This window comes from Globicephala melas, chromosome 10 (assembly GCF_963455315.2).
Source record: "Globicephala melas chromosome 10, mGloMel1.2, whole genome shotgun sequence".
NCBI lineage: Eukaryota > Metazoa > Chordata > Mammalia > Artiodactyla > Delphinidae > Globicephala > Globicephala melas.
The window spans coordinates 61,105,294-61,131,246 of NC_083323.1; the positions used below are offsets into that span (position 1 = coordinate 61,105,294).

General features: G+C 57.4%; 1 protein-coding gene across 1 annotated transcript; it reads left to right on the forward strand.

Annotated features, from left to right (window-relative positions):
* Positions 1-395: 395 nt before the first annotated feature.
* Positions 396-25,252, forward strand: FIGNL2 (fidgetin like 2). The gene is made up of 2 exons (XM_030835022.2): positions 396-476; positions 23,136-25,252. The coding sequence occupies exon 2, from the start codon at positions 23,147-23,149 to the stop codon at positions 25,115-25,117; it is 1,971 nt and encodes a 656-aa protein (XP_030690882.1). The 5' UTR covers positions 396-476; positions 23,136-23,146; the 3' UTR covers positions 25,118-25,252.
* The last annotated feature ends 701 nt before the right edge of the window (positions 25,253-25,953 follow it).

A 25,953-nucleotide genomic window follows, 5' to 3' on the forward strand; every position in this document is an offset into this window, starting at 1 on the left:
AGGGGCGGGGCCGGGCCGGGCGGGTAGAGAGGAGGGGCCGGGCGAGCCCAGGGGAGGTGGGGGCGGGGCGGGGGCGAGGAGGGGAGGGCGGGGAAGCAGCCGGGGTGGAGAGGGCCGGGGAAGGGGCGGGAGTTGGGGGGAAGGGAGGGGCACGAGGGGAGGGGAGGAGCAGGGAAAGGGGAGGGGAGCAAAGGCCTGCGAGGGAGGGCGCTGGGGGCGGGCGAGGGGAGGCGGGGGTGGGGGTGGGGGTCCTGCCTGCGGGGGGAGCCGGGACGGCCCCTTGTCCGGCCACCCCCACTGCCCAGTCCCGCTCCCGCCCGCGGCGGCCGCAGCAGCCGCAGCAGTAGCGGCTCCAGGATGGTGAGCGCCGCTGCCCCCCAGCCCCGGCCTGTCGCCCCCGGCCCGCGCCCCAGCCCCGGGGCCGGACGCCCCCCCAGGCCGCGCACACTCACCTAGGACCCGGCCGGGATGCCGAGGTACGGGGCCGCGGGCCCGGCGGGGGCAGGCACGGGAGCGCGCGGGCGGGCCGGGGTCAGGGGGTGGTGACCGTTCGTTCGGTCGGGGTGTCCGGAGCTTTGTCCGCGGGCGCGGGGCAGTGCGAGGGCCGGAGAGGGCGGGGGCTGCGGGGCGCGGGGTTCAGCGAGGCGGGGGTCGAAGGGCAAGGCCAGCGAGAGACCCCAGCGGGTGCGTGGGAGCCGAGGGTCACTTCCCGGGGGGAGGGGGCGGGCAGAGAAGGGGCTCTCCTCTCCGCAGCCGACGGGCACCCTCTTCGCCGCCCCCTTTGGTGCGGAGGCTGCAGCAATAGCGAGCAGCAGGCTCTGGGGGTAGCCTGCGGGATTGGGGGTGGGGAACCAGAATTTGCGGGTTCGGGTCCCAGAAGGATCCAGTGTCCGGAGCCCGAGGGCCGGCCCGAGGCCCCTCCCACTCCGTCAGGTCTTTGTCCAGCGGCCCCTGTGTGTGAGGGAGGGGGGTGGGGACTGGGTTCCAGGCCCGGAGATTCCCCAGCATCGTGACGGGGCAGTGACAGGAGACTGAGGCCACTTTGGGCCCTGCGGGTCCTGCGTCCCTCACGCCCAACCCCTGCCTTTCTTCTCTTCTGGCCCGGGAGAGCATAGCCCCCATCTCAGAGTCGGGGTGTTGCAGGAAGCAACTTACCTTCACCCGTGCGCTACAGGCTGCGAGGGTGACCCTCTGAGCTCCCGGCCCTCTCTCCCGAGAGCCCTTTAAACTTCCCCGCTCCAAGAGCCCTCTCTTGGTCTGTCTACACAGAGATTTCCTTGCTAAGGAACCCGCTCGATAGAGGGTCCTCCGCTAGGGTTGGGCACACAGTAGGTGCTCAGCAAATGTACGCCCCCTTCTCGGCCCCTGGGCGGAGGAGGCCTGGGAAGGGGTCTACGCGGGGGCGAGTGTAAGTGGCCTGGAGTCTGCGTCCACAGGCAGCCAGGAGTCCAGAGCGCAGCGGTGGGTGGACGGGTGGGTGGGCTGTTAAAGGGACGGTCACTAAATCAGGATTAGGCCGTGGGGCTGTCAGGCTGCCAGGCCCTGTCTCCATGGATACCTAATTTGGAGGAGAATAGAGGACGGAAGAATGTTTGTGTTGTCGTCCGCGCGGGCTGCCGCGGCTGAGCGGACTCCAGCCGTCGGCCAGGCAGCGAGGAATGGGTATCCGTTTCGAAGCCCACTCTGGGCTTCCGCGGGGCGGGAGAACTTCTCGGTTCTCGGGGCCCAGAGCCTTCCCTGTGGAGTCGCTGGAGTGGGCCAGGTGATGCAGTGGTCCAAAGAACTCTGACCCTGCACAGGGGAGCCCCAGAGGCTCTGGGTGGGAGCCCCAGAGTCCAACCTGAACCCCTGTGCATCGTCCTGGAAGCGGCCGGGCTGGGGTTCCTCAGATCCCCCATCCCGGAGCTCCTAGCCGGGAGCAAGCGCCGTCCTCCGCTGCGCTGTGACCCCGGAGGACGGACGCGCTGCGCGGCTCGTGGCTGAGCGCCGCGGGGACCCAGCCGCACGCCGGTACCCGGCGGCCGCGGGAGCGGCGGGGCAGGGGGCGGGACGGGACTTAACAGGGGTGGGCGAGAAAGGGGCGGGGCCTGCCGGCCAGCTTCGCTCCACCGGGTGACAGGCCTCGTAAATCCCCGTCTCCCGTATTTAACGCCATTTCATTTATTTCCACTTGATTCCACTGGTGTCCTCAGCAGCCGCCCCTGTAAGGAGCGACCCTCGTGCCCTCCCTGTAATATCTTCTCGGGGGAAAGCCCTATTGCGCCAAAGGGAATTAGTTCTGTGGGGCAGTGGAGCTGCTCCGGGGGAGGCCCAATAACCCCCACTTTTCAGGGGGCCCCCCGTCTCCTCAGGAGAAGAAGAGGAGGGCTGAGAGACCCAGGGATGAGTTTGGCTTTCCGAGGGCCTGCGGGATTCTCGGGCTGTGGTGTGAGGGTGGGCTGGGCTGGGCTGGGGATCCCATGAGTGGACAATCCCATTGCGCCGACTGGAGCGGGGCAGGAGAGGGACCAGGCCCGAGTGTGCTGTTCTCAGAGCCCTTTCCTGCCTTCCTCCTGGTCATCCATGGCCACAGCTTTTTATGGAGCAAGAATCCCCGCCCCTCCCCTCCCCTCCCCTGCCTGGGCTGCAGCTTTATTGCTGAGACCTCAGACTCTCTCCACGCAATTTCACGCCTCTCTGCCTTCGCTCTGGCTGTCCCCTCAGCCAAATGCTTTCCCATTGTCCCTGTCTCTCCACAACCTCCTCATTCTTCAAGGCCCAACTCGGATGCCACACGTCCTCCATATACGGTCTCCAGAGCCCGCAGCTCTTGTCACTTGCTCCTCCCTACATGTTCTCCTAACCCTGCACCTGTGCCTCCTGTCAGCCTCTGAGGCTGAGTCCACGCTAGGCTTTTCCTCCTGGAGGACAGGGTGGAGCATATACTTCTCCGCGCCCCGTCCCCACTGGGGATGCCTGGCACCTTGTGGGTGCTCCATAAATATTTGTGGGCTGAATAAAAGGGGTTTTGTAAGGGCAGCCTGCAAAGCATGGCATCTGAACACTTGCAGGCAAATAACTCTGTGCTCCTGGGTGGGGGGAGACCCCTGGGTGGCTCTCTTCCTCCTCCTCATTTGCTGACCCTCCCCCATCCCCAAGTCCGGGGAGGACTTTGCCCCTTCCTTTCCCCACAGACCAGCATTCTTTCCCTGCCATTATCATCCTGTTAAACAGAGAGACCAGTCAGGATCCATATGGATCACATTAACAATTGCTTATTATCTGGGCCAAGACTGCCCCCACTCTCCACCCCCAGCTCCTCCTGCTGCAGCTGCTGGACCCTTAGGAGCCCAGCCTTCCCGCCTCCCCCTCCCCCCACCTCTGTCAGCCAGGGATCGCAGGGGACAGGCTGGTCTCCCTTGCTCTCCCCATGCCTTCTAGCAGAAGTCTGCTGCTTCTTGACTTGGCTGGCGGCTAATGACTCCTCTACCCGATTTAATGAAAACCAGGTTCTTTGCGGGAGCATGACTCAGTGAGGTTCCAGGGCCGCTGTGGAGAGAGGTGGACCTGAGGCCGGGTACACCTGGGGTCCACAACCCCGAGAGCCTCTGCCTTCCCGGGGACAGAGGCTGTGGGCTGGGGTAAGCCCCACTAGGCCGACCATGGGGTATACCGATGCTTTCTGCCATCTCAGCCCTGGGCTGGCCCTGCTCCCTTCTTGGAGCTGGCAGGCTAGTGAGGAAGAGCAAAGCAGGAGAGGCCCTACAAGGCTACGTGGGTCCCAAGCCTTATGCCGCAGTCAAAGAAGCAAGAAATCTTAGAGTTTTCCAGAGTGGCTTGAGTGCTGAGGTCGGCCTTGAAGGATGAGGGGTGCGGTTTATGTTTCAATGCATGTAGCCCAAGAATACTAGGAGTGGGAGGGTCTTCCAGATGACCCAGTCCTGGGTGCATAACTTTTTTTGATTTACAGACCCCTCAAAAGCCATCCCCAGAAAAATGCACTTCCATCACTCGATACTAGACTTTGCCTTCTGCTTTAGAGGGTCCTTGGACCCCGTGACACCCATGGGAACCCTACATCAGGAAACCCTCCCCCCAATCCAGACCCCCCTGACGTGCTGAGAGCAGAGTGGGGCCTGCAGCCCAGCACTCCTGCCCTCCACGTGGTGCTGTCTCCATGGAAGGTGGACAGGATGAGCCAAGAGACCAGGGGCATCGGATGGAGCTGCTGGGCCAGCCTCTGAGCGGGAAAGGTTCACACTGCCTGGGTCGGGGTATGGGCTAGTCACCTCTGATTGTGTCACCTGGAGAGAGGAGGTCCAGGGGTTGTTTTGTTGTAGGACCCACTCATCCCCAGGAGCAAGGATGCGTGGCAAGAGAGTCTAGCTCTCCTCTGAGCACTCTCGTAAGCGACTTGATGAATCATAGGCTAATATTTACGTACATAGTGCTTATTAAATATTCTATATCTCATCTGAGAAGTGGGACTAATCATGGTGCCCTCCTCATAAACATTGTCGTGAGGATTAAATGAGGCAGGGGCCGGAAGCCCTGAGTCCCAGTCTTGAAGGACTGTGGGCCTGTGAGGGCCTGGTCAGAAACGCAGGGGACAGAGCTCAGGGCTATACAGATCCTCCTTGACTTACGATGGGGTTATGTCCCGATAAAACCATCGTAAGTTAAAATTATTGTAAGTCAAAAACACATTTAATGCACCTAGCCTACTGAACATCATAGCTTAACCTAGCCTACCTTACAGGTGACCGGAAAACTTCCGTGAGCTTACAGTTGGGCAAAATCATCAAACACAAAGCGTACTTTATAGTAAAGTGTTCAGTATCTCATGTAAGTTATTGAAGACTGTACCGAAAGTGAACAACACAGTGGTTTAATGGGCGCAAAATGGTTGTCTCGTATCAGTTGTTTACCTCGTGATGGCATGGCTAGCCGGCGGGAGCTGCGGCTCACTGCCACTGCCCAGCGTCACGAGAGAGGATCGTACTGCATATTGATCGCTAGCCTGGGAAAAGATCAACATTCACAATTCAAAGTACGCTTTCTACTGAACGCGTATCGCACCACTGTGAAGTCAAAGAGTTGTAAGTCAAACCATCGTGAGTTGGGACGTCTGTGATTGCTGTTGATGTTGACATTTTCCTACTTGGGCCAGCAGGAAAATGGAGAAGGGATTGCAGTGGGAGGCATCCAGGTGCCTGGCTCTCTTTTCCTTTGGTAAGGAGGCGTGGACAGTCAGCCTTTGCAATTCACCTTGGGGACTGGTGGAGGGGTGGGGTGTCCTCAGTGAATGGTAGCATTAGGCAGTGGCCTCAGACCAACCTCCGTAGGCCCTAATCCCAAATTTATGATGACCAATCATGCCCCCCACCCGAGGGGCCAAGCCCTGGGCTGCAGTGACCCTGCCACTAATCAGGTCTAATTGCCCTGGACAAGTCACATACTCTGTTTGTGTCTCTATGTCTTCATCTGCAAAATGGGGGTAAGAACACTAGTGAGTGAGTTCGTAGGTGATAGAGGTGTTGGTTTCACATAGTGTGTCCTTTGTCTCTGAAGTACATGCCTACCTCTGGTGACCCACGTGGTGATTCAGTACCCACTGCAGAGAACCAACTCCCAGCGCAGGAGCAAGGAGAAAAAGGGGACATGAGTGTGAAAGTTCTGGCCCAGGGCAGGGTTTGCCCAGGCCATCTTTGAAGCTCTCTCCGAAGTAGAGTCAGGGCAGGAGCGGGGGCTCAGGAGGTAGGTGAGAGGGGAGCCAGCTTGGCTACCTCTGGAATCCGGGAGGTGGAAGCTGCCTCCCCCCTGCCTCCCCTCACCGCCTGGCAGATTCAAGCCACCTGATCCCCTGCTCAGTGCTGGAATCAATCAATCGGGGATGGATGGGAAGATGTGGCAAAGAGGCTGCATTTTATTCTAACAAACCTGGGTAGAACACCTGCTGGGTGCTGGCACCGTGCCAGGTCCTGGGCCAGGATTCCTGGGCCCCTGAGACTCCCCACACACTCCCCAGGCACCTACATACCAGCCCCTGAGTGGGGCTTTCCTGCCTTGGATCTTCCATAACAACCCTCGGCTTCCCGTGTGGCCTGGAAGGAGCAGATCCCGTCCTTAGCCCTGGCGCTGTTTGCTTTGCTGCAGGTACCCACGTGAAGCACTGCTACACTCACCTCACACTCAGCAGGGCCCTGAGCCAGGCCCAGATACTTTATCCGGACAGGCTTTCATCCAACAAGCATTATTTCTGATGTGCTCCCCCTTTCCAGGAGCTTACAAGACAGTCAAGGACCAGCGGATAGGCCAAAGGACAGGCTGAGCTTTCAGAACCACTCTCCTCGTTTTCCCTGCGTAGGAGGGAGCCTCCGAAGGTGCTTGAGCTGGGGAGCGGTAGACAGGACCCAGGATGGGATGGAGAGGAGAGACTTGGGAAAAGACCACTCCCTTCACAGCAGGGCCTTGCATCTTCAGCAGAGTCCCGAGGAGACTTCTTTTTCCCGAGGGAGGCTGTTCATAGGTGACAGAGGCCCTAATTCGGGCTCTTCCTCTCCTCTCTGCAATTTTTCTGGGTCATCCCCACTTACATGTCTAATAGGCACTGCAAACCCAACAAGTCTAAAAACCGAGCTCCGGCCCACCCCACCCCGATGGGGCAGCTCCATCCCGTTGACAGTGGGAATTAGGAAACTGGGAACGTCCACCTGCTGCTGTCTGGCCTGTTGGGCCCTTGGATGCTTGAGAGTCTGGGGTGGTTTTTCTTCTTTCCAGACCAGTGGGGAAAGAAAACTGGCGAGATTCGGGTTATACTGCAAAAAGACACCTCCCGCTGCCTCATGTTCTTCCACATCTACCCAATCTACGTGGAGGTTTCTGTTGGGGCAGAGGGGCGCCAGGGGGACTTTGGCCACCAGGGGGGATCGCCCCTCCCACCCAGCTCCTCAGAGAGACAGAGGTCATTGGTGGCCAGACGCTCACCCCTCTAGGAAGGGGCTCCTTTTCCAGGTATCCTGTGTTCTGTGTGCGATGCCCATCCTCCTGTCACCATCTTCCATACTGTAGCCCTCTCGGGTCAGAGTTTTGGGGTTTGAGCCCCTTATTGGGAAAGATGGAGCTGCCTCATCGGGGTGGGGTTGGTCAGGAGTTCAGCTTTTAGACTTGTTGGGTTTGCAGTGCCTATTAGACATGTAAGTGGGGATGACCCAGAAAAATTGCAGAGAGGAGAGGAAGAGCCCATCAACTTGCCCAAGAGTGCCCCACCCTGTAGGCAGCCTCTCGTGTTGAATGCCTCTACTGATGGGGAGCTTATCACTTCCAGAGACAACCTACATGTTCTCAGACAGCTAACATTAAGGCAGAAATCTTTCATGGCAGATTCGTCTCATTCGAGGATGGGGTGGGGGAGAGCCGAGGGCCTGCACAGAGCTGCCACCCAGCACCATGTCCTAGCTTGGTGACTTCGACGAGTTAACTCTGCCTCAGTTTCCTCCTCTGTAGCATGGGAGTAACAGTCGTACTTCCTTCCTGGGGTTATTGTGAGGATTACATGCGCTCACGTGCTTACAGCAGTGCTTGGCACGTGTGCTGGGGACCCAGACCAGAGCAGACAGGAGTTGCTGTGGTTGTTGTTTGGTTTTCGCCTAGCACCATCCCCCCCCATTTCTCTTTCTGTTCCTGTGGCCCCGCAGGTGGAGGGGGCCACCCCCTGGAGGACAGCCCTGCCCACTCACGCCCAGGTAGACCGGCCAGGCTGCATAGCTGGAGTTACTCAGCTCGGCTCCCCCAGGGCTGGGAAGGGAGTAGGAGGGGGCAGAGGCAGGCAGCCGATGGGGAAGCCTGCGTAGGCTGCCTGGGCCTGCTCCCTTACCTCTGCTCTGCTCTGGCCCTGTGCGGGGTGTCTCTCACACACCCCTATGCACGGGGAGGGGGGTATATTTGGGCCCGGGAACATAGGATCACACAGACTTTAATGCTTAAGCCTTTCGGAGGTCACATGCCACCCAAACTGACTCAAGTCAACCTTAGATCCTAAGCTTGGCTGGGGGGAAGGGGGTGGGGTCTGAGAGGGGGCCTTTGTCTCTTGGGCTAAACACCCGTGATCCGTGATCCCGGAGGAGCTCACGAATAGAGTTGTATTCCAATGTCATTAATTCCCTTTGTAGCCCCGTGTATTGAATATTTAAAAAATTCTACCCCCTGCCCAGGTTTATTAAGGTATAATTGACAAAGTAGTCCCATGTGTTATTTGTTTCTTAACCGAGGTATCATTGACATGTAACATTAGTTTCAGGTGTACAACACAATGATTTGATTTTTGTATATAGCATGAAATGGTCACCGCAATAAGTCTAGCTAACATCTGTCACGATATATAGTTACACCTTTGTTTTCTCTTGTGTATTTTTATCTCATACACTGACAAATACTTTTGAGAACAGGCCGCAAGGTTTACTAGATTGCACAAGGGGCCTACGACTGAACACTGGTCAAGAGCCCTGACCTCCTCCCCCTCCCACAGCCATGCAGGGCCAAGTCCCAAGGGACAAAGGGCCCCAGACGCAGATCCACGAGGAGACAGGCACTAGGAGGGTTCACCCAGCCCCGGGGAGCAGGGCTGCCGGAGCTGGCCAGTAACCGCCGTGACCACAGCCTCCTCCGCCAGTGCCCGCTGCTGTCCCCACTCTGTTGAGAAGCTGAGTGCGCCCCAAGATTCCCAGGGACAGGAAAAGTGTGGCTCGGGAGGAAGTTGGGTCTGGCACGGCGCGGGTTCCCAAGAGGGACCTGAAGGGGCATGTGACATTATCTGGGCATTTTCTAAGTCGGACAGAGGGCAGAGAGGGGGCAGGGCACTGGGGCTCCTTCTATTGGCAGAGGAGGAGTGGGTGAGAGGTGCTCTAGGACACAGGGCAGCAGGGCCAGGGTTCAGGCAGGACATCCAGGGAAGCCGTGGTCTGGGACTCGGTTCCCCCCACAGTCCCAGCCAGCAGTCGAGAGGGGCAGGACAGAGGCCTTACACTGCAGGGTGATGGCTCCATTCTGGGGCCCAGCTTGGAAACGGCCCTTCTCTCCTAGGGGTCTCTCAAGCGCATTGGATCCTTCTGTGCCAGAGTGTCTCCCTGACCCCGCCTTTTTCAGGCTGAAGTGCTTGGCCAGCCCTCTTGGGAGCCAAGTCAGAGCCAGGCCTGGTGTCTTGCCCCATCCCCTGGCTCCCTCCAGCCACTCTTGAGAGTACCACCCTTCCTTCACTGCCCTCATGCCAGCGTGGGGGCACGCTGGGACATGCTGGTTCCCCCATTTCACACCGGAGGAAACAGAGAGGTTGAGACACTTGCCCCACATCTCAGAGGCTGACCCACTCCATGCATCATCTGAGCCCTAGGAAGGAGGTGGGACTGTGACCTCCAGAAGGACCCCTGGGCTTGCCAGGGTGGGCTCAGAGACCCCCAGCCCCAATGGCAGTCTTCAGACACCTGCCTAACTGAAGTCACCAGTGAGTCCAGGCTGCATTTGAGGGTCCCTGGGAGCAGCCAGTGAAGGTGAGGAAAGGAGGAAGAAGGGAAGGAGTGTGTCCTGCTGTCCAGTGGGCTCGCACTATAAACCCCTCCTAGCAGTCTGTTGGGGGCACTCAGTGACGTCATGGAGATCGAGCTCCGGGTCCAGGAGGCAATGGCCTCTGGGAGATAGCAGCCTGACCCACCAAGTCCTCCGGAAAGCATGGACATAGGGTGAGCCCTCCCTCCCTTTGTGTCCTGTCCCAGGGCCCAGCAGTTAAAGCCCCCACTAACCTGCTCCAACACAGCTCAGGTAGTGAGAAGAGGGCGTAGTAGGGTGGGCTGTGCTGCCCTTAACGCAGTTACCAGCCCCGAAGACTCACTTTACTTGGCCTTGATGAAACTTCTACTTGCCCAGTAGGGCCACTCTCAAGCAGGCATGGAGAGAAGCCAATCGGCTTTGCTAACCTTCATTGAGGGCCGAGTGGTTGATAGCCCAGAACCTCCCAGAGCTGTAGGTAGCTTACAAGAGGATGCCTGTTAACCAGAATGGTTTTCTGTTCCTGAAATTTCAGGCAGCCTAAATAAAGCAAACAAAATCGAGGTAGGTGGAGACAAATTGAGTTTTCTTTGGGGGAAGGGGGAAGGGTGATAAGTAGGCCAGTTCTCTCTACCTGCTGTCTCCAGGGAGATAGATGAATTGGGGATAGGAAACCCGTATTCCTTGCCCTGTGTTTCTGGATATCTTCCCAGCCTGCGGAAGGGGTGAGATTGTGTGGCTGGAAGGAGAGGGCTTAGAGCATCTCCCAGCAGCTACAGCCACCAGGATGAGGGTCAAGAGAAAACATGGAGGGGCTGTCGGAAAGAAGGGAGTGGGCAGGAGAGTAGGGCTTCAGAGCTGGAAAAGTGATTAGCAGCTCTGATGAGGCTGAAGGCAGCCCCGGCAGCCCCGGGGCAGCACAGGAGGGAAAAAGAGCTGTCATGCATAGAGGGCAGACCTGGTGAGTCCCACCACAGTCAGCCAGATCGCAGTGGGTACAGGCAGGTCCCCAAGCCCTGGGGGTGGATGTGCCTCATGGGGATTGGGGGTGGGACTGAGTCTTCAGATAAAGCGTTGGCTGCCCTGTCCTGGGTCTGGCACCCCAGGACCTTCTGCAAGAGAGGGGAAAGCCCAGGAGCCGTGCCCAAGTTCCTAGGGGAGTAGATGGGCCGTTTGATCAGTGAGTGTGTAAATTGGGATTTTGTGGATCGCTTATTCACTGCTGGAGCTGGGGCCCCCAAATTCCTCTGTGCCCCAGAATGCTTAATTTAGTCCTGAGCTTTCCCCCGGGAGAGGAGGGAGGACAGCTCCCCACAGGCCCCCCTCCCCTCCTGCTGTGTCTCCTCCCAAGGCCCCAGGCTTTGTCATTGCAGGTTGAGTGGTTCAAATGTGCTAATACACTCCCTGGGGGCCGCTGGGCAGTGGGACTTACCCTTCAGTGCTGTGATTGGCTAGAAAGACCATGGGAGGGAGTTCATGGCGGCAGCTGGGAGAGTGTGTGTGTGTGTGTGTGTGTGTGTGTGTGCGCGCGCGCGCACACACGTGCTGTGCGCCTGTTTGGGGGGAGTTTGGGGGGGGCTGTCCATCCTGCTCAGACCACTGGGCAGAGACAAAGGATCTTCATCTAGCCTGCAACGAGGATTAAGTCCAGAATAAGCCACGTCCCTACCTGGTCAAGCTGGTTAGGGAGCCCACCTGTCCATCTTTACATCCTCTTATTACCTCTTGACGTGGTGGGACTTATTCAGTGTGCGCTGGATGGATGAGTGACCACATGACTGACTGCATTTTTAACTGGGGTTGTGTCTGCTAGAATAATCCAGCATCTACAGATTCCTAAATCTCCCCCTAAGATTCCTAAGTACCCCCCCTTCTCTCACTGCTGACACAAGGGCGGGCATGAAGGACTGGCCAGACCTCAGGGGACACAGCTGTGACCCCCAGACTCTGTTGCACTGAAGAGTGCTTTCACAGTGATCACGTTTTTCCCTGCCGGCCCCCATCTGTCCATGGGATTTAATGAGGATGAGGATGGTAGGCGAGGGGGGATGGGTGTTAAGCAGCTGATGGGGGAGGGAAGGAGGCAGAGCCTGGAGGGCCAGATGACAAACTGCCCTGTCCTACTGTCCTCTCCTCTTCAGCCTGCCCCTCCTCTGCTGGTGGCAGGCAGGACAGGTTGGGCTGGCGGGGTGGTGGGTTCAGCTCATCTGCCTTCCCTCCCCGGCTCCTGGGGAAGCTGGAGTCCTGAGGAACGGAATCCGAGTCCTAGGGATGTCTTACCTGGAGACCCTAAGAAGTGAGACTCCGTTCAAGTTCAAGAGAAAGCAGCGGAGGCTCCAGCTGTAGTGGGAAGCACCCCGGCTGCAGAAGCAAGTCCTGGCTGGGATGACAGCAGCACAGTTCCCATGGAACTTCCTGCAGTGATGGGGGTGCTCTGCGTCCGCGCTGACCACGCAGGTGCCACTACCGCGTGTGGCCAGTGAGAGCTTGGAGTGTGGCTAGTGCTGTCGAGGAAATTCCTTTAGTTGAATTTCACTTTAACAAGACATTTTTTATTTTTAAATAATTAATAAGTAATTATAAGTGATTTAATTTTAAATAATTAGTACATTTTAATGAATTTAAGTAGCTCCCTGTGGCTAGCAGCTGTGATGTGGGCAGCACAGGGTTAGGGGCTGTGTTCAGAGGTGGAAGCCAGGCTCTTGGGTGCAGATCCCTTCCTGCCTGTGTGACCTTAGGCGGGGTTCTTTGCAGCGTGCGGTGCCCCCTCTCCAGTCTGTCAGAGCACCCCAGCCCCAGTGCGGGTGGGTGACCGAGCGGCCCTTAAGAGGCCCTGGCCAGTGAGGGGGCCCAATACCCAGGGACAGACCAAGAGCCCAGGGTGGGAAAGGAGTGGCTATATAGAGCGCTAGACTTTGAAGCATCTTAGAACTTCCTTGGGGGTGTCAGTCCTAGAAGGCTTCCTGGAAGAGGGGATAGGGAGCAGTCTTGGGCTGGAGCTGTGCCTGAGAGCCTCGCCCTGAGGGGGCCCTGTGTTTGGCACCCAGGCACCTTGGCCAAGGCTGAGATAGGGAGGGGCTGGCAGCATGGGCTGAGAATCTCAGCTTCCCCTCTTACTAGCTGTTGTGACCTTGGGAGAATCACTCCCCCTTCTCTGAGCCTCCATTTCCTCTTCTGTAAAATGGGGAGAATATGTTTATCTATCAGGGAAGTCGTGAGGATGAAACTGAATGGTAATTATTCAAGTTCTCTGCAAACACTAGAAGGCCGGGAGAAAGGGAAGGTTTATCCTCAAGGGTGCTCGGCCCCTGGCCTGGCCTCTCAAGACGACAACAGATGGTCACAGCTTGTCTGTGGCCCTGACCGCGGACACAAGCAGGGATTTCTGCACTCTCCCCTCCCCCCAGCGCGTGTGCACACACACAGCCCAGATGGGGGCTGCTTGGCCGGCCTCCTGCTGTTTGGCATTTGACATATGAGGAGTCCAGGGCCAGAGCACACCCCACGCCCCCTGCCACCCCCATCCCAGAGAGGAGCCAGACTGGCGGGGAGGCCTTACTACCTTGAGGAAGCAGGATCCCAAGGGCCCTGATCTCTTTACCATGTGTCCGGTGGCCTTTGATGGGAATTCCATTGCCCCTTTTGTCCTCTCCCAGAGGCCTGGCTGGGGGAAGAGAGGAGGAGGAAGAATTTTTTGGGGAAAAAGAAAAAAAAAAAAAAAAAAAGGAAGGCCAGGTGGGGTCCCTGGGAGGCTGGGTGTCCTTCGGCTCCAGCCAGATCAGGGCTGGGTATTTCCTCTTGTGTTCACAGACACGGATTCCCCTTCCAGGCAATCCCTCCCCGTCCACTCCTGAAGTAATTCCCTGGCTTTGCCTCTTGCCACCCTCAACAGCTCACGTGGGCTCAAATTTAGTCACCTGGGTTTTTTTCTTTATTTGGACGCAGAAGCACTTTCAAGCCTCTTTGCTCATCCATCCATCCATCCATCCATCCACTCTACAGAGTCTATTAAGAACTTACTGTGCGCTAGGTACTGTCCTAGGTGCTTGGGATAAGACAGTGAACAAAACCAAGTACCTGCTTTCATGTAACTTTCCAATGGGTGCAAGAAGATAAAGCCACAAGTAGGTCAGATTGTGATGAGTGCTACAGAGGACATCAGGTTGGGGGGTCAGGTCTGATGAGGTGACAGTTGAGCAGAGGCCTGGAGTGAGTGAAGGTGTGAGCCGTGCAGAGGCCTGGGGAAAGAGTGTTTCAGGCACAGAGTGCAGCAAGGCCAGGGCCTCTGAGGCGGGAGCAAAGCCAGTGTGCGGGGAGCAGTGAGGAAGCCAGTGTGACTGGAGGGGAGGTGCCAGGGGACAGTGGTGGGAGGGGAGGCCCGGAGGGGAGGGGAAGCAGATGGGTGGGATGAGGTCGGCTACTAGGAGGACTCTGGCTTTTCTTCCCAGTGAGATGGGAGCCTCTGGAAGCTTCTGGGCAGAAGAATGACATGCTCAGACATGTTTTCAAAGGTCCTGTGGCTACTGCGTTGCGACTAGAGAGTGGGGCACAAGAGTGGACATGGGGAGGGGAGAATGGGAGGCCGCTGCCGTCCTCTGGGTAAGAGATGTCGCCGGAGTGGTGAGAGGTGGCTGCAGTTTGGATAGATTTGGAAGCTGGGACAGTCTGATTTGCTGGTCTGAGGTGTGAAAGAGAGAAGTTAGAAGTGACCCCAAGGTTTCTGGCCTGAGCACCTAGAAGGGACGAGGCTGCCGTTTCCTGAGGTGGGGAAGACCCAGGGTGGGAGTAGTGGGTGGTGGGTAGGTCGGGGCTGGGTGAGAAAGTCAGAAGTTTGATTTTTGGACACGTCAATTGTGTCCATTAGACATTTAAGCGGGGAGGGGTCAGGAAGAAGGTTGACTATGCCAGTGGGGTGTGCATGGGGGGGAGCTAGGCTGGAGAATCCTCAGTGCACAGCCGATGGTCAAGGCCGTGAGCCTGGGTGGGGTCTCCAAGGAGTTAATGTGGAGAGAAGCCTCCAAGGACTGAGCCCTGGGCTCAGCAAGGCTCGGAGGGGAGGGGTGAAAGGAGGGTCTGAAAGAGGTGGAGGAGGAGAGGGGGCGGGGCGCCCAGTGAAGAAGCTTCAGGAAGGAGGGGGGACCGGCTGAGTCCAATGCCGCTGAGCTGAGGACTGGCCATCTGACTGATGGTCAGACTTAACAACGCGCACGCAGACAGCTGGAACGCTGGGTGTGAAAGCCTGGATGGAGGGCGTTCAAGAGAGAATGGGAGGGGAGGAAGCAGAACTTGTAGCATAGGCATCTTTTAAACTCTTTCTTGTTTTTGTTTTGTTTTTGATTTTGGTAAAAAGCAAGCAGAGTGCAATAGGATGTAGTTGGAAGGGGATCAAGAGACCCTCTTGAGCTCCCCCGACCCCAAGATGGGAGAAGGAGCAGCACGTTGGTGGGCTGATGAGGATGACCCAGTAGAGGGGGAAGCTGGTCATGCAGGACAGGGGAGACTTGAGGGAACACGGTCCCTGGGCATCGAAAGGGGACGGGATCCGGGCACAAGAGGAAGAACAGCCTGTGTTCTTACTGCCAGGAGGGGCTTCCTCCAGCTCTCCCCGAAAGGCAAGGGGTCAGTTAGGGCTGGAGTGGCCAAGGAGGATGCGTGAAGGAGGAGGGACCTGCCGTGGGCCTTGAAAGATGGGAACGAGCTAGTTGGCACAGGGAGAGCTTTCCAGTGAGTAGACCTGGGTGAGCAAAGCCCTGTAGGCTGGACTGAGCAGGGCCGTTTCCCAGGTGTCTTTTGGCTCCGACCATTCCCACCTCCTGGCACGTGACCCCTTCCTCATCTCCCTATGGCTCTCCCTTCCCCCTTCCCCAGCTCCAGTTCTCCACCATTTTTCCAGCCAAGGAGTGAGTTTAGGGACATGGAGGGGAGTGTTGAGATCTGCTGGGTGGACCCCTGCTCCCCTCCGGGGTCTGCTCCCCCATTTGTATCCTTGCCTTACCGGAGCCTGTGGAGGTGCGAAAACACTGGCCAGCAGGAGGAGGCCCTCTTTCTGACCTTGGGCAAGCAGGACCTCCTCCCTGGGACTCAGTTTTATCATCTGTAAATACTATCTACTTAGGTGGGGTGTTGGGTGGTGAGTGATGACACGGGTGTGCCGGCACTCCCTGCTCAGCTCCGTGGCGAACACACCCCAGTGCTTTCTGTCCGCAGAGACCCATTTTAGGTGCCGCCCTGATTCCCCACCGAAAACAGGCTCCACAGCCTCCCAACTGCCAGTGTTCATTCTTTTCTTTTCTTTCTTGCTCTTTCATTCTTTCCTTCCCTTCCTTCCCTTCTTTCTTTCTTTTTCTTTCTCTCCATCCCTCTTCCTTTCCTTTCTTTTCTCTTCTTTTCTTTCCTATGGCCATAACCACTTTCACCTCATCTTCCCTGTGAGACGGTAGAGTTGCAAGGAAGGGCTGGGTCCGGTTTTGCCCCTGTGACAGCTGTTGCTCAGTGGCTGGCACTCTGAAGGTATATGAAAGTGTTTGCTGGCTGGACGGAAACAAGACTGTGAACCTGAAGAAATTGGGCTGCCGCCCTTGCGGCGCAGAGTTTTGTAGCTGCCTCTCTGGCTTCTTCTGGTTCATCCCCTAAACACTTACTGAGCCCGACCCATGCTAGGCCCTGTGTCTAGGGCGGGGTGCTGGGGGTCCAGCTGCGCTGGGGGGACAGCTTCCTAGATGGTGGGTGCAAGGCCTGAGGCAGGTGACCTGTCCTGTCCTCCAGAGGCTCCCGGGTGCCCTCCCTCTCCTCCCCTCTTGCAGTAACTGGGTTTTGGCACGAGGGGGCAGGGCCCAGTGGATGGGGGAACTGTCCCCTTCAAGCTCTGCCAGGCAGCCAGAGACCCCCGGGGCATCAGTTGTGAGCGAGAGACAAAAAGCCTGGGACAAAAGGCCTGTGGGAGCCGTGGTGAATAGATTAATGAGATTTCCATACGAGGCCCAACAATGGGATTCTCCACTCCAGCCCCTTTGTCCCAGGCTGAGATAATAGAGCCCGAGGAGCTGGCCCGGGAGGGTGACATGGGCCCTTCTCCACCCAGGACTGGAGACACCACACAGCTGCCCCTCCTTCCTGCCCCGCCCCCAGCCCTGTGGGTCAGGGAATTCTGAACCAGAGAACTTCTGTGAGATGGGGAGGGCGTGTTAGGGGCCCCCTTACGGAGTCGGAGGCGGGTGTTGACACTGCATGGTTGGGGTCCCTTCCCACCTCAGCCTGTATAAAACTCATTTAAAGGGTTCCTAGTGAGAGCAAGTTTGCTGTCCATCATCTACAGCATCTCATTTGACAGCGGAAGAAAGCGAGGCTTGGAGAGGTTAGGCATCTTGCCCGTGGTCACATAGGGACAGCTCAGGGCGGCTGCTGCCTCTTGATGTCAGAATGAGGGTGGAGGCGTGTGTGAGGGAGAAACACTCCTCCTGTGTGTCCCCCTTTCTCTCACACTGCTTCACTTCCAACACCAGACCTGTGGGTTTTCCACACACCAGCCAGTTCTGGGACACCAGCTGGGTGTCCTCCATATTTAACTCAATCCTGACACAATCTACTGGAGATAGCGGCAGCTCCCACGGGTTAAGGGCCCAGTCCTACAAGACTGCCCCCTTCAGATGCCAATCACGAGTCTGGGCTGTTACCTGTGCTTCTGACCAGTGTGGGGTGTAAATCAGAGGTTCCCACGACCCCCTCCTGCAGTTCGATTAATATGCTAGAGTTGCTCATGGAGCTCAAGAAACCAGTTTACTTACTAGATTACTGGTTTATTATAAAAGGATTTAAGTCAGTAACAGCGGGATGGAAGAGACGCATAAGGCAGGTATATGGGAAGATGCATGGCGCTCCCTTGCCCTTTCCCAGCAGCCACCCTCCCAGCACCTCCACGTGTTCACCAGCCCAGAAGCTCTCCCAACCCCGTCCTCTGGGGTTTGTGTGGAGGCCTCTTACACAGCCAACAGCGATTAAGCCGTTGGCCACTGGCGATGGAGCTCAATCTCCAGCGCCTCTCCTTTCCCTGGAAGGTGAGGTGGGGGGCGCTGAAAGTTCCAACCCTCTAATCATGGCTGCTTCCCCTTGCAAGCAGGCTTCATCTTTAGGTTTCCTAGGAGCTTTCCCAAAATCACCTCATTAACATAAACTCAGGTGTGGTTGAAAGGGACATGTTAGGAATCACAGGAGACCAATTTCATCTTTATTGCTCTGAAGCTGTTTCAGGAACTCGGACAAGAGAGCAAATATTATAATGAAAGATGCTCCCGTCACTCTTATGCTTAGGAAATTCCAAGGGTCTGGGGAGCTGTGAGTCAGGAACAGAGGGTGAAGACTAAATATTGGGCTGGCCAAAAAGTTCGTTCGGGCCCACCCGTATCGTAAATCACACTATCACAGCCTGTGTCAGACCTGATGCACGGAGTGTCCTGGGCCTGGTCCACGGGGATCGGAGAGGCCCACGAGGACTGAAATCAGTGCATTGAGTGCCTTGGCCATTTGTAAAGGCCCAATCACTTCCCTCTTTGATCCTGGAAGACTTCCTACAAGTGACGGGAGGGTTTTATAGAATTCTTTCCTCCCCCTCCATCCAGCAATTCTTTGTTACTATTTATTGACCACCTATGAGTTTGAAGGACTGCACTGTGTGTGTGGAGTCAAATGGAGTTCCAGCCTCCCAGGGTCTGCAGAGAAAGAGTTGCTTCAGGAGCCTGACCTCCTTTGCTCCCCAAAGGGTGCAGTTTCAAAAAGTGGCCTTTTCTCCACAGAGTCCCAGCCACCCCCAGCGAAGCCCACACACCCAAATAAGGAACTGTCTGCCCAGCCTAGGGGTGTGAGTGCTTCTCAGATGGCAAGGTTGCGGGTGAAAGGGACAGCTCTACTCGGGCTGTTTTGCAGTGAGAGGGCACATATTCTTCTGCGTGTGGGGCACAGTTAACTTGGGATCCCCCAGGGGGAGATGCTTCCAACTGCAGGTTTGAAGGGTGAGCATACAGCACTTGAAGCATAGCCACATTCCCGGGCAAACACCGAAACACGTTTCCTTAGGGCCAAGGAAACAGCCTTGGTGGAGGCTGTGTCATGGCCTCAGGCTCTTCTCTTGCCGTGAGTACCAAGGGCTAGACCAGGGAGATAGTGCAGCCAAGAGGTCAGGGCCTGGGCCCTGTAGTTAGACTGCTGGGGTCTGAATCCTGCTCCCCTGGGTAACAGCTGTGTGACCTTAGGGATGTATTAACCTCTCTGTACCTCAGTCTCTTCATCTGCCAAATGGGGATGAAGACAATAGTATTTCTCATTGGGCTGTTGTGAGGGCTACACAAGACAGTGCATAAAGCACGGAGAAGGGGCTGGCTCTGCCCCCAGTGGGGACACAGAGGAAATGGCATAAGGACCAGTCTGTCATATCAGAGCTGGAACATTCTTCACATTCCCCCAACCCCAAGGGGAAGTGACTTGTTCGGATTCACTCAGCAAGGTTGGGCCACTGCTCAGGTCCTAATTGTACCATTTATCATTCTACTTTATATCCGACGCTGGACTGTGTACTTATGTTATCTTTTTAAATCCTCGTGGCCATTCTGCAAGGCATATGTCATGCCCTTTAACAGGTGGAGAAATTGAGCTTCAGTGAGGTTAGGCAGCGTGCTCAGGCTCACATCATGAGTGTTTGAACCTGGATTCAAACCCAGTTCTCTCTGATTCAAAACCCATACGTTCCCCCAGTCCCCCAGGCCTTCCATCATGTGTAGCTCAGCTGATGCAGGGACTGCAGTGTGCCCTATGAACCTGGGAAGGAGGTGGGGCCCCTCTCCAGGGGAGATCCCTCCAGCTCCTGACTAGCAGGCCCCACCTCCCCGTGGGAGAGGAGAGGGCTGTAACTGGCCTGAGGGTGAGGGCAGGGACACAGCGTGCTCTACCCTGCTATCACTGCAGGCAGAGAGTGACGCTTGAGGGAAGAATGAAGGAGAAGGGCAAGAGAGATGGGCTGGTAGTTAGTAGGGGACTTAGGGTAAAGGAAGTCTTTCTGAAAATGGGAAAGAATTAAGCTTGCTGTGGGGATGAAGCCAGGCCATGGTGGTGGGGAAGAATAGTTCATTCATGGGGCAAGGTCCCAGCCTGGGCCAGATGGGGTCATGGGTTGAGGTGGAGGGACCCTCAGGCCGCCTGGCCTGCAAAATGGATGCAGATGGAGATAAAGGTGAAAATAGAAGGCCAGAGGTGAGGGAGACGTGCCCCTGGCGAAAGCGGAAGAGAACAGCCTGGAGCGGAAGGCCAGTATCTGAGGGGACTGAGGGTAGAGACAATCTCAAAGTGGGTGGGATGAGCTGTGGTGGACAAGGGCCCCTTTGGGCAGGGGCTAGGAGAGCCTGCAAAGGGCTAAGCCCGGAGCAGATGAGACAGACGGGTATGGAGCTGGGAGGACAGGCTTGGAGGGCCAGAGGTAGTGGGTTCCCGGAGTCCACAATGGCTGAGGTGGAGTGGTTCGATGCGGACCAGGGCCCGAGTGCTTGCTCGGTCTGGAGAGAGGGGACCTGAGTGAAGACTGCTGCAGGCCAGGGCAGGAGCCGGCTGAGGGGCAGGGAGGATACTGCAGGACAGCCACAAGGAGGGGCAGCGGATCTGGCAGTGGGCGAGGGAGATGTGTGTGAACAAGTCCACACCCAGAGCCTTCCTTGCTGTGTCTATGTGTGTCCTTCTGGGAGGGGCCACCCTTTTCCCCCAGCATGCCCAGTTTAATAAGTTCAGGGAAAGTGCTCTCATCACATTCAAATCTCTTTTCCCTATATTAAGGAGCCAAAGCTCCCTATCTATATTCACAGATAATAGTGAATTAAAAAAAAAAACAGGTTTGGGGGGCTACGTCATAACACAATTTTTGCATTTGTATGACTCTGATGTTACCACATATGACCCTGCAAGCAGAACCACTTGGGATTTCTGATATCCCAGGACATTACCCGTTTGACAATAGGTAAAGCCTCTGTTCTTCGGAGACCCCTCCGTAGGAGCGGCATATCTGCATCCCTCAGACCTCACCCTCAGTTCTGCTGTCTCTGCTCTGCTCTCTTGCCATTGGTGGCCAGGACCACCTCTCGGATGGAGGCGAAACAAATCTAAGAACTCCTCTATTAAAGATTTAGTATCCGTGGCTCATGCCTTCCCTAGGGCAGCGGGGATGAGAGTAAATAGTTTTATTTTCAAAGACTGTCCTCACCCAGTGACATCAGGTTACAGCCATAAGAGGTGATACAGTCAGGCTGCTGCAAGTAAGGGCAACTGTGGAGAGCCTGAGAAGCGGTCTGATTACTTCCAGCCTCTTCTTCTACCACTCCCCCCATATATACCCACTTGCAAGGCTCCAGGGACCCAACAGTTCTTGGTGCTCCCTCTAGGCTTACAGCGTATAGGTTATGTAGGTTGTGCACTGCACAGGAGCCCTACTTCTAAAGGGGCACAGTTCACATCATAGACGCGGTAGATTTGTAGACTTATTATGACGATTTTCCAGAAGGTGGCAGTAAGGCATCTTGAAGGAGGGAAGAGGGCATATGAACTATTCCAGCCCCGGCTTTCTCAACGCACTGTGCCCTGCATCTTTGAAGGGGCTGGAACCCTCTAGCCGGTCTGGTCAGTTTTGGTCTCTCACCCTTCAAGGTCCAGCAAAGATACTCCTCCCTGGTGAGGCCTTCTCAACCAGGCATGGCACATCCCGCCGAGCCCTAGAGCTCTGGGCACACACCTCTCTTTTCCCACCTCATAAAGGATGTTGTCTGTCTCCTCCACCTGGTTGAACCATCATATTCACCTTTCAACCTGCCCCCATGCCCAGCACAGCTCTTAGTATGTGCTCAGTAAAAAAATTTTTTTTAATTTTATTTATTTATTTATGGCTGCACTGGGTCTTCGTTGCTGCGCACAGGCTTTCTCTAGTTACGGCGAGTGGGGGCTACTCTTCGTTGTAGTGCGCGGGCTTCTCATTGCGGTGGCTTCTCTTGTTGCAGAGCATGGCCTCTAGGGCGCACGGGCTCCAGTAGTTGTGGCATGCAGGCTCAGTAGTTGTGGCATGCAGGCTCAGTAGTTGTGGTGCGCAGGCTTAGTTTCTCCGTGGCATGTGGGATCTTCCCGGACCAGGGCTCGAACCTGTGTCCCCTGCATTGGCAGGCAGATTCTTAACCACTGTGCCACCAGGGAAGTCCCTCGATAAAATTTTGTTGAAGAAAGAATATTGAACCTGTAAGGTTAACGTGTCTTATCAAAAGCTTAGGTTTGAAAAATCATCATCAGCAAAAATCTTCTCTGGCATGTCATGGGCCCATTTAGTCTTTGAGATGTTATCCTCGGATCAGGCCACCCAGTTGGAACCATATGCCTGGCGAGTGCTGTTCCCCAGGCCTTGGATCCCTTTTACCAGTGTGGCCCACGCCTGGACTGGTGCTGAGGGACAGTGGACAAAACGGCTGTGTTAACACTTCTGCCGTGTTTACAGCACGGCCACTGAAGAGGCCACTTTTATTACATCTCACAGGTCGGCTTCCTGAGGTCCATGAAAAAAAGTTCCATGATCTCAATGCCAGGAACATTTTTGCTTCTTTTGAGTATAACAGTGTTTTTTTTTTTTTTTTTTTTACTTTGCAAGATGAGTTATTTGGTTCCTGGGAAGCTCCGAGACAAATTTGTGACCCACTTTCTATTATGTGCACTAACTTCGCACTGCTGTGAACTAACTTTGTCCCATCTTCTCTAGAAGACATATATGTCTTTTCTAAACAAAGTTTTTGTACTGTGGTGTAACATTCTGTGAACGAGGCCGGTGTCAGCACCTGCTCTTTGCACGCAGTCGTCATGGGCAGAATTGGGTCTGGAACCCAGGTGCTCTAACTTCATCAGGTAGAGACTAAAAGAAACCAAGTAGAAAGGAAGTGAATGCTTCTGGGTCAGCCTCTGGGGTTTCCCAGGGCCGATATGGTGCTGCCACTGACACGGGCATCCCTCACTTCAGGCCCAAAGGGAGCCCCTGGAGCCTCAGGGAAGGCTAAGGTGAACAGAGCACTTAGGACTATCAGACTGCTGGGCCACCGCTAGGCCAGGGGCCTTTACACAACCCCAGTGCCTCTGTAGTGCCCAGCACATGGTGGGTGTGCAGCAAATATGTTACTGAATGAGCCCCACCTGGGTTTGACTATTCCCAGGGCTGGGGGTGGGGGAAGGGGGGACTACCCATTACCTGACCCTTCACTACAACAGGTCTAAAAGTAAGGACCATGTGTCCTAGAGGGCAGGGCTAGAGGGGCCAGGACAAAACAATAGTCGTTACCTAGAAGGTGAAGTTAGGGCCAAACATGTCATTTTCAGATCCATCTTGGATCTGCGGAAAGTATTTTCAGATAACTTAATTGTGGGACATGAGGAGCAAGTCAAATATGGTGTTTTTGGTGCCAGAAGACGGCCTAGGGAGGGTGGAACGGTGTGGGTGGATGCAGGAAAACCAGCCTGTCCCAAGCTAAGGTTTAAGAAGGTCGGCCTGTGGCTGGCAGTCGACGGGCTCTCAGAGGCTCTGCAGGGTCTCACTAGACTCTTCTCTCTCTTGCCTGAAGCTCTGTCGAAGATGCACTGGACACCGGAACACGCCCAGCCCCTCAACCAGTGGCCAGAGCAGCACCTGGACGTCTCCTCCACCACCCCGTCGCCGGCCCACAAGTTGGAGTTGCCCCCCGGGGGTCGCCAGCGCTGCCACTATGCTTGGGCACACGACGACATCTCTGCCCTCACTGCCTCCAACCTCCTCAAGCGCTACGCAGAGAAGTACTCGGGGGTCCTGGACTCGCCTTACGAGCGCCCCACCCTGGGCGGCTACGGCGACGCCGCCTTCCTCAACGGCGCCAAGGGGGACCCCGAGCCCTGGCCGGGGCCGGAGACCCCCTACCCCTTGGCCTCGCTCCACGAGGGCCTCCCGGGAACCAAGTCGGGCACTGGGGGCGGCTCCGGGGGCCTCGGGGGTTCCCCGGTTTTAGCCGGTAACCTACCTGAACCCCTCTACGCCGGCAACGCGTGCGGGGGCCCGTCGGCAGCGCCCGAGTACGCGGCGGGCTACGGCGGGGGGTACCTGGCGCCCGGTTACTGTACGCAGACCGGCGCCGCGCTGCCCCCGCCTCCCCCGGCCGCGCTCCTGCAGCCCCCGCCCCCGCCGGGCTATGGCCCCTCTGGGCCTCTGTACAACTACCCAGCGGGAGGCTACGCCGCGCAGCCGGGCTATGGGACCCTCCCGCCGCCGCCCGCCCCGCCCCCGGCCCCCTACCTAACCTCGGGCTTGGCGGCGCCCACGCCCCTGCCCACACCCGCCCCGTCCCGCCCACCGCCCTCCTCCTACGGCTTCCAGGGGGCCTCGGAGGCCGGAGTGTCGCTGAAGCGCAAGGCGGCCGACGAAGGCGCCGAGGGCCGCTACCGCAAGTACGCCTTCGAGCCCGCCAAGGCCCCGGCGGCCGACGGCGCCTCCTACCCCGCCGCGGACAACGGCGAGTGTCGGGGCAACGGGTTCCGGGCGAAGCCGCCGGGAGCGGCGGAGGAGGCATCAGGCAAGTACGGTGGCGGCGTTCCCCTCAAGGTCCTGGGCTCCCCCGTCTACGGCCCGCAACTCGAGCCCTTTGAGAAGTTTCCGGAGCGATCCCCGGCGCCGGCTCCCCGCGGGGGCTTCGCGGTGCCGTCCGGGGAGCCTCCCAAAGGTGTGGACCCGGGGGCCCTGGAGCTGGTGACCAGCAAGATGGTGGACTGCGGGCCGCCGGTGCAGTGGGCGGACGTAGCGGGCCAGGGCGCGCTCAAGGCGGCGCTGGAGGAGGAGCTGGTGTGGCCCCTGCTGAGGCCGCCCGCCTACCCCGGCAGCCCGCGCCCGCCGCGGACCGTGCTGCTCTTTGGGCCGCGGGGCGCCGGCAAAGCGCTGCTGGGCCGCTGCCTCGCCACGCAGCTGGGCGCCACGCTGCTGCGCCTGCGCGGAGCCACGCTGGCCGCGCCGGGCTCCGCCGAGGGCACGCGCCTCCTCCAGGCCGCCTTCGCGGCTGCGCGCTGCCGCCCGCCCGCGGTGCTCCTTATCAGCGAGCTGGACGCGCTGCTGTCAGCTCGGGAGGACGGCACGAGCGCCGCAGGCGCGCTGCAGGCGCCGCTCCTGGCCTGTCTGGACGGCGGCTGCGGCGCGGGAGCCGACGGCGTGCTGGTCGTGGGCACCACCTCGCGGCCCGCGGCCCTGGACGAGGCGACTCGCCGGCGCTTCGCTCTCCGCTTCTACGTGACGCTGCCCGACGGCCCGGCCCGCGGGCAGATCCTGCAGCGGGCGCTGGCCCAGCAGGGCTGCGCGCTGAGCGAGCGGGAGCTGGCGGCCCTGGTGCAGGGCACCCAGGGCTTCTCCGGGGGCGAGTTGGGGCAGCTGTGCCAGCAGGCGGCGGCCGGGGCGGGCCTCCCGGGGCTGCAGCGCCCCCTCTCCTACAAGGACTTGGAGGCGGCGCTGGCCAAGGTGGGCCCTAGGGCCTCGCCCAAGGAGCTGGACTCGTTCGTGGAGTGGGACAAAATGTACGGCTTCGGACACTGAAGGCGCTCCGTGAGGCCGCGGGAGCCGCCGCCCCCCTCCCCGGCCCTCTGTTCGCGGAGTGAGGGATATGGGGTGGGGGAGAGAAGGGGGCTGCCTTCTCTCTGTGGATGTTTTTGTTTCGTGGGAAGGAAGATGCTTCTGCTAGGCAGATAGATGCCGTATGCGCTGTGTACTCAGGTTTTTCCTATTTATTGTGGACGGGAAGCTCGCCATCTCCGCCCCGCGGACGGCCGGCCCGGGGCCGAAGGAACTCCTGCTCTCTCGCCACAATCCTTTTGTCTCCTTGCTTTCTGAATGGCTCCCTCCCCCTCCTCCACTTCCCCCTTTCTCTGCGTTCGCGTAGTTTTCTTTCCCCGTCGCTTTGTCACTGACCATACCTCCCCCCCGCCCCCGGCCCCCCGGCCCCCCGGCGCTGGCCCTGTTTCTCTTTTGCTCCTCCCTCCCCTGTCTCTCCATCTATCACCCTCTGTGCTTCTGTCTCCATCCCTTGCTCTCCAGCCTCTCTTGTCTCTTGGTCCCTCTCCCTGCCTTCTGTCCCTCACATTCAAAGTCTGCAGTGTCCCTTTCAGGAGATCTGGAGGTTTAGGGGCTGAAGAGGAGGGGTAGGAAGTCCCCTCCCACCCCGTATCCATCACCCAGCTGAAACCTTAGGTCTGTGGGAGTAAAGCAAAAAAAAAAAAAAAGAACCACCCAAAGAAGGGTTTTTTGTTGTTAGTTGTTTTTGAGGGGGGAAATCCCAGAAATGTAGCTTGTTTAATATTTTAGGCCTCTTATTTTTGTAAGATGTGTAGAATTTGCTGTTTTTCTTTTTCTTTTGACAACTCAGGAAGAAACTG

Bases quoted from the DNA above. Each gene is read 5' to 3' on its own strand.
- FIGNL2 (XM_030835022.2), top strand. From the start codon at position 23,147: ATGCACTGGACACCGGAACACGCCCAGCCCCTCAACCAGTGGCCAGAG.